General features: G+C 46.2%; 1 protein-coding gene across 1 annotated transcript; it reads right to left on the bottom strand.

Annotated features, from left to right (window-relative positions):
• Nucleotides 1–2,568: 2,568 nt before the first annotated feature.
• On the bottom strand, nt 2,569–5,878 carry Eef1a1 (eukaryotic translation elongation factor 1 alpha 1). The gene is made up of 8 exons (XM_028786345.1): nt 5,766–5,878; nt 4,657–4,834; nt 4,388–4,567; nt 4,006–4,302; nt 3,773–3,923; nt 3,412–3,668; nt 3,093–3,327; nt 2,569–2,977 (listed from the first exon to the last, which is right to left on the bottom strand). Exons 2-8 carry the CDS (start codon nt 4,798–4,800, stop codon nt 2,853–2,855), a joined length of 1,389 nt encoding a protein of 462 aa, XP_028642178.1. The 5' UTR covers nt 4,801–4,834; nt 5,766–5,878; the 3' UTR covers nt 2,569–2,852.
• Nucleotides 5,879–7,535: the final 1,657 nt, after the last annotated feature.

The following is a 7,535-nucleotide window of genomic DNA, read 5'->3' as shown; positions in this document are numbered from 1 at the left end:
AAGAGTAAATTAAGAAAAACAAGAGTTTCATTATTTTTTTCCAAGATGGCCTCAAATCCCTATGCTCAAATGATCTTCCTGCCTCAACTTTTGAAAAAGCCAATGAAGTAAGCACCCCAGGCAAATTTTAGTAAAACCCAGCTGTACATGGTGGTATGTATGTACATAGCAAATTCAAAGCCAGTGTAGACTGTGCAAGATCCTATCTCAAGAAAGAAAAAACACAGTTTTAGATTAACAAAATTGGCTTTGTAGTTGGGTTATGGTGGTACATGCTTTTAATCCCGGGTCTTGTGAAGAACAGGCAGGTAGATCTCGAATTTCCAGGCCAACCTAGTCTACAGAGCAATTTCCAGTTCAAGAAATACATAAACTGTCTCAGAAAAATGCCTGGTAGAAAAGTATTCCAGGCCAGGCGGTGGTGGCGCACGCCTTTAATCCCAGTGCTTGGGAGGCAGAGGCAGGCGGATCTCTGAATTCAGAGGCCAGCCTGGTCTACAGAGTGAGTTCCAGGACAGCCAGGGCTACACAGAGAAACCTTGTCTCAAAAAAAGTATTCCAAAACTCACAAACTAAGCCAAACCTACTAGTAAGCTTGTAATTCTAATTGTTCTCAGGATAAAAAAATCACCAAGTTCAAGGCCTACCTGAGCCTGAAATTTTTTTAAAAAGGAATGAGGATCATTGCTCAGTCGAGTATGGCTTCTAACCATATATATGCAAAGACCCTAGGTTCACCCAGTACCTTCTCAAAGAAAACTGCCACTAGGTTCATTTAAACCCATTCTAGCCTGGCTATAAGGCAGTGAGTGTGGGACAGCATTCTCAGAGTATTAAACATTCATCCTTTTAATAGAGCATGTGCCTGTGGACAAAGGACAACTTGAGGGATATTCTGCTGTGTATCTAGGGATCGGGCTTAGCAGCAGGCACTCAACTGCCTTTTTCAAGCCTAGCCTGACTTGATTTCTAGACTCCCTAGTCCTTATGTAACCCAGACTGAGAATAAACCCTAATCATTAGGAGCAACAGGCCTTATTCATGTGGAGCCTTTACCTTCCACATTGAAGTCCAACCATTTTAAGAAACTAGAAAGCCTTCATTTAAATTCCTTAAGATTTTGCCTACATGGGTACTGTGTATGGGCCTGATACACAGGCCATTATATTTCCCAGAACTGTTGTGAATCATGTGGGTGCCAGAATCTTGAGGGAATTTTCATCAAGTTTACACTAAAGTCATATAGCCAAACAGCTAGCCTGCCTAGAGCAAACGCCTAAGTTTTCCTGCTAAGTAGCTCATGTGGAGGAGGGCTTGCCTACCAAGCCTTTGGCCCTGAATTCCATTCCCCAGCTCCAAAAACATGCTTTTATCCTGCTGTCTTCTAAGTACCAGTAGATGGTGCTATTCCACTTAATTGTACACTTATTCATGCAGACTAGTTGACAAACTTTCATATCCAACAGACCCTCCTGATAATTTCCCAGGTAGGTCTTGATTCTTTGGGGTATAACACTTAAAGTCAAGCTACATTTCTCTATTGGCAGTCCATATTTAACCAGTCATACTTGCAGTAACCTGAACAAAGAAATTGACCAACCTTTAGCAAAGGGTTTGCAGCAGCCCTTAATCCTACACAAGCAATGACCCTGAAGGGTAAAGATAATTACACCAAATTGGATCCTTATGTATTTCAAAGGGGTTATCACACATGACTTCTAAATCTCATGTCTAAACTTAGGCCACCTGTTGCAATCACATGGGCTCCATTAACATAAGCTATGCAGCCTTGCCATCCATTTCCAGGGACTAGAGCTGTGTTCTTCCAAAGATCATCCTTCAGGTTAACATGACTCAGACTTGTTAGGAACTTCAAAATTACATGTTCTGACAACTCAAGCTGTTACTGTAACATGCAAACTGTTAAACACCAAAATTCTCAACTTAATATTGGTTTCCCAAATCTTTACCCTAGTCTTTACAGTTGAGGTGTCCCATAAAAATAACACTCTACCAGCACCGTTTTACCTCCCAGCAAAAGCTTAGAAAAACTATTAGGCAAGCTAATTTTAGAAAACCCTTTTTGCTTACCCACTTATCTTTGGATTTAACCCGTTTACCTATTCATTCGATATTGGTCCTTGTAGTAAAAACTGTCATGTGCTACTGTGGAAGGAAATACCCCACTTTCCAACCTTGCTTCATTTCCCATAATCAGAGTACTCAGGTAATAGTACTATATGGTCACATACTCCAGCAATGGTGCCTAAAGCAAGTTTAGCTGTACGCCTAACAGTCTGACCAGATCCAGACAGATTGAGGTCTAAGTACCCATGGTCTGACCCAACTAACTATAGCACCTTGGGTTGATACATCTAGGTTGTCCTAATCGTAAGATTTCAAAGCTAATCAAACTCAAGGGAGTTTATAGTTTAGAAAACTATAACCTCAATAGCTCAGTTATGGGAAGACACCCACTGTCAAGCCAGGTGACAGAACTCAATCCCTAGGAACCCATGCACCTTTGTTGTATGCACTCAGTTAACTTTCAGCATTGACCAACACAGATTTCTCATTAAACTTGTTTTAATGGGTCTCAAAATTCTGTGACAGATTTTTGGTCAAGTTGTTTCCATTAAAAAGTACTGATTTTGAAAACTAATAACTTAAAACTGCCACACACAAAAAAAATGGTCCACAAAACATTCTTTCCTTCTGAAGGTTTTACGATGCATTGTTATCATTAACCAGTCTTTTACTATTAAACTTAAATGGCCAATTAAGACAAACAGTTCTGAGACCGTTCTTCCACCACTGATTAAGACTGGGGTGGCAGGTGTTAGGGATAATATTCATTTAGCCTTCTGAGCTTTCTGGGCAGACTTGGTGACTTTGCCGGCTCCAGCAGCCTTCTTGTCCACAGCTTTGATGACACCGACTGCAACTGTCTGCCTCATGTCGCGAACGGCAAAACGACCTATGTAGAAAAACACTATGTCAGTACCTTGGTTACAGTAACATATAAACTATATATTATATGTTATCATATTATATATATATTGTTCAGCATAACAAGCTTAGATCATGCTTACCAAGTGGAGGATAGTCAGAGAAGCTCTCAACACACATGGGCTTGCCAGGAACCATATCAACAATGGCCGCATCACCAGACTTCAAGAACTTGGGGCCATCTTCCAGCTTCTTACCAGAACGACGATCAATCTTTTCTTTAAGCTCAGCAAACTTGCATGCTATGTGAGCTGTGTGACAATCCAGAACAGGAGCATAGCCAGCACTAATTTGGCCTGGATGGTTCAGGATAATCACCTAAAAAAACAGCATTTATTTAAGTCTTGGCCTTGTGATTCTGTACACAACCAATCTTGGCCACCTATTTTGAAATTTTGTTACCTGAGCAGTGAAGCCAGCTGCTTCCATTGGTGGGTCATTTTTGCTGTCACCAGCAACATTGCCACGTCTAACATCTTTGACAGACACATTCTTTACATTGAAGCCCACATTGTCCCCAGGAAGAGCTTCACTCAAAGCTTCATGGTGCATTTCAACAGACTTGACTTCAGTTGTTACGTTGACTGGCGCAAAGGTAACCACCATGCCAGGTTTGAGAACACCAGTCTCCACTCGGCCCACGGGGACAGTGCCAATGCCTAAAATAAATGTTTTGTATAAATAGATGTTCTAATACATATCAGTTAAGACCTATACCTCAAAGAAACACACTCAAATTCACCATCCTCATTATTCTACTTACCCCCAATTTTATAGACATCCTGGAGGGGCAGTCGCAGAGGCTTGTCAGTTGGACGAGTTGGTGGCAGGATACAGTCCAAAGCTTCCAGCAGCGTGGTGCCACTGGCACTGCCGTCTTTGCGGGTGACTTTCCATCCCTTGAACCAAGGCATCTAAATAAAACACAGGGAGTCAAAACATTACAACCTCCTTTCTTGCAAATTTCTCCCTTCAACTACCTTAAAAGTCACTTACATTAGCACTTGGCTCCAGCATGTTGTCACCATTCCAACCAGAAATTGGCACAAATGCTACTGTGTCAGGATTATAGCCAATTTTCTTAATGTAGGTGCTGACTTCCTTAACGATTTCCTCGTATCTCTTCTGACTGTATGGTGGCTCGGTGGAATCCATTTTGTTAACACCAACGATTAGCTGTTTCACACCCAGGGTGTAAGCCAGAAGAGCATGCTCACGGGTCTGCCCGTTCTTGGAGATACCAGCTTCAAATTCACCAACACCAGCAGCAACAATCAGGACAGCACAATCAGCCTGTAAGAAATAAAGCAATCATACCATGTCAATGACATATCACCACTAAAATATCCCGGGTCAGGAGTGCATAAATTTTACACACCTGAGATGTGCCTGTAATCATGTTTTTGATGAAGTCTCTGTGCCCTGGGGCATCAATGATAGTCACGTAGTATTTGCTGGTCTCAAATTTCCACAGGGAGATGTCAATAGTGATACCACGCTCACGTTCAGCTTTCAGTTTGTCCAAGACCCAGGCGTACTTGAAGGAGCCTTTTCCCATCTGCAAATGACTTGTGATTAGTACACTCAAGACCTTGTTTCTACTCCCTGTTTACACAATCTCTATCCTTCCATTTGCCTTATACTTGCCTCGGCAGCCTCCTTCTCAAACTTTTCGATGGTTCGTTTGTCGATTCCACCACATTTGTAAATCAGGTGGCCGGTTGTGGTGGACTTGCCGGAATCTACGTGTCCAATTACGACGATGTTGATGTGAGTCTTTTCCTTTCCCATTTTTGCTTTGAATTAGCGGTGGCTTTCACAACACCTAAAAATGGATTTAAAGAGTACCTTTGAACTGCTAAGAAGCTTGAGAATTTGCTTCCCTCCAAACTCAAAGGGGCAAGTTCCAAGAATTACTTCCAGCACCGGGCTGGCTTGATTAGTCTCCACCCACCAAATACGAACAAACTCCAACGCCATTAGATTCCCCTCCCCCTCGCCACGACAAGCGGTGTCCAAGAGAAGCCCGAGGTGACTATTGTGGCCTATAGAGCACGGGGTCACAGGAAGCAGCGGCCGGCGAGGGGCAAGCCCTCTTCCTTTGTGTGGGTGACTCACCCGCCCGCTCCAGCGGGCTGCCGCGTCCTCCATTTTGAGCTCCTTGCAACAGGGCCCGGGAGCGGCCATCTTTCCGCGCACGCAACTGGTGCCGGGCGGGACGGCCTCACCCTTGTCGGAGGCAAGGAAAAGCGGCGCCGCCGGGAGACCGTGCCGGATGCTGGGGCCGCATGGCCCCGTCACGCTAAAGTCACGCCTGGTTGCTTCGGAAAGTCACAGGCCTCGCCCCATCCAGGTGGCGTCGGACATGTGCTCCGAAGGCGGGCGGGCCCTAAGCCGCCCCTCCCGTCTTCCCATTCCTACCCAACGGGAGCCGTATGGGCTCCGTACCACCAAGTTCCACAACCTCCTTTTGTTAGCCCATGCTGCTGGAAGGCAATAGAGGGCAGCAAGGCAAAAAACCAAAGTGCGGCCGGAGTGGCACGCGGCGGCGCGGACACCACGCTAGGCCTCAAGCCGGACACGAGGCGAGGCTACGGGGTTGCCGCTAGGCCTCGCACTCTCCCTCCCGCACTGCCCGACACTCGATGTGGGAATGGTCACAGCTAAGCCCTGCCGACGACACCCGCATGTTAGCCCAGCCCGCTCAGAGAAGAGCTCCAGCTCTGAGGCCGGCGGAAGCCACACCCGCAACTTACCTGCGTTCTGACGGCAAACCCGTTGCGAAAAAGAACGTCCAAGGCGACTACCGCACTTATATACCGTTCTCCCCCACCCTCGGGAAGAGGGCGGAGCCAGCACACGACACCACTTTCCCAGTTTGCCCCTCGCCAGCTCCCTGGCCCCCGCTCAGCGCGCCCCTCCCCCCACTGCCGGGGACTGTGAGCTTGTGTGCTCTGGTCTACACCGAGCTCAGCCCTGGGCGCATGCTCCCCGCTCTGTCGTGGGCCGGGTACCGGGATTCGTGGTTGGGAGAATTTAGCGACGGTCCCTGGAATTTCCCCAAGCGAAGGCAAATTCGTCCTTTTGTATGAATTACTCTCTGACCCAGCCGAGGGTGGGGCGGCGAGGAGCTGGCCAAGAGCGCGTCCAGAATCTATCCCTACTCTTTCTCACTCCGCTGCCAAGGCTGTGTCAAGATCCGGGTGTCCCTTCCCACGGAGGCCACCTCCCGACGTCAGCCCCGCTATCCTCCTGTTCGCCTCCCGCATCCCTTGCCCCTCTGGCCGGGAGAGGAACACAATGTTGGGGACCCTTCCCGGCTCCAGAACCCAAGGGCTCAGCTCAGCAGCAGAGAGCTCGACGGATCTGCCCCTGTGCTGGCCCCTTGGTTCATTCCATCCAGTGCCAGCTGCTTCTCTGGAAGCCTGAAGAAGCCTTCACCCCCTAGAGGTTCCGCTCAGAATATGCTTCAGTCCTACAGTTAGCTGTACTTCCTATTCTAGGCTTGTTAACGCTAAAAAGATTGTGTGTGCGCGCGCGTGCATTTGTGTGTGTGTGTGTACAGTCCATTTGATTGAACATGAGGACCCTGAAAATCTAATCCACTCCACATGGTCTCATTTAAACACCAGCATCAGCAATCTCTCCCAGTGCCCATCCCTAACACTTGTGAGATCACGGCTTCTCAAAAACGGCTTGTCTTGTTATTTAAATCCCTTTCTTTGCTCCAGTTCTAGTGATCATACCTGCATTGCTTTGTTTTTGAGACAAGGTCTCTCTTTTTAGCCCTGGCTGCCCTGGAATACGTAGACCAAGCTAACTTGAAATTCACAGAAATCCAACCTGCTGAGATTAAAGGCCTGGCCATTTTTAAATGCCTCTCAGGGCACACACTCAGAGGAAAGAAAAACTTCTTTGTTTTGTTTTTTTAATGCCAGAGGTGGAAAAGAATTATTTTGTAATGGGATATGGGTGGTGGAGATGGAACCCCAGGGTGTCTACACACTAGGGAAGCATTCTCTCACTAAGCTACAACGATTCTTTTTAATAATCTGATTATCCATCATTAGATCTCTCTCAGGTGTATGACATCACCACCTAGTAACAAACATTTGATGTTCTTACACTAACCTCACAAGGAATATTTGAGGGTCTCTGTCTAGTATTCACAGAAACACACAGGATTTGCAGAGAAACAATTCGTTTCTGGGGAAGAGTTCCACAGCCAAGGGAAAAAAATATAAAACCATTTGGAAACAATTCAAAGAAAATTTACATGATGCTTGCTTCTGATCTCTTGTCTAGTTCTAGTTTTTAATTTCTTTTCACAACCCAAACTGTTGGGGTTTTTAAACTTTCTTAAAGTGGCATTTATTTTGTGTGTGAAGGCATGTGCCACAGCACCTTGTGCAGAAGCCAAAGGACACCTTTCAGGGGTCAGTTTTGCCCCTCAACCATGTGGGTCTAGAGGATCTAACTTAGTCAGGCTTTGCAGCAAACACCTGTACCCACGAAACCATTTAGCC

This window comes from Grammomys surdaster, unplaced genomic scaffold, assembly GCF_004785775.1.
Source record: "Grammomys surdaster isolate TR1022 unplaced genomic scaffold, NIH_TR_1.0 125476, whole genome shotgun sequence".
Classification (NCBI taxonomy): domain Eukaryota; kingdom Metazoa; phylum Chordata; class Mammalia; order Rodentia; family Muridae; genus Grammomys; species Grammomys surdaster.
This window is presented reverse-complemented; position numbering and strand designations above follow the sequence as displayed.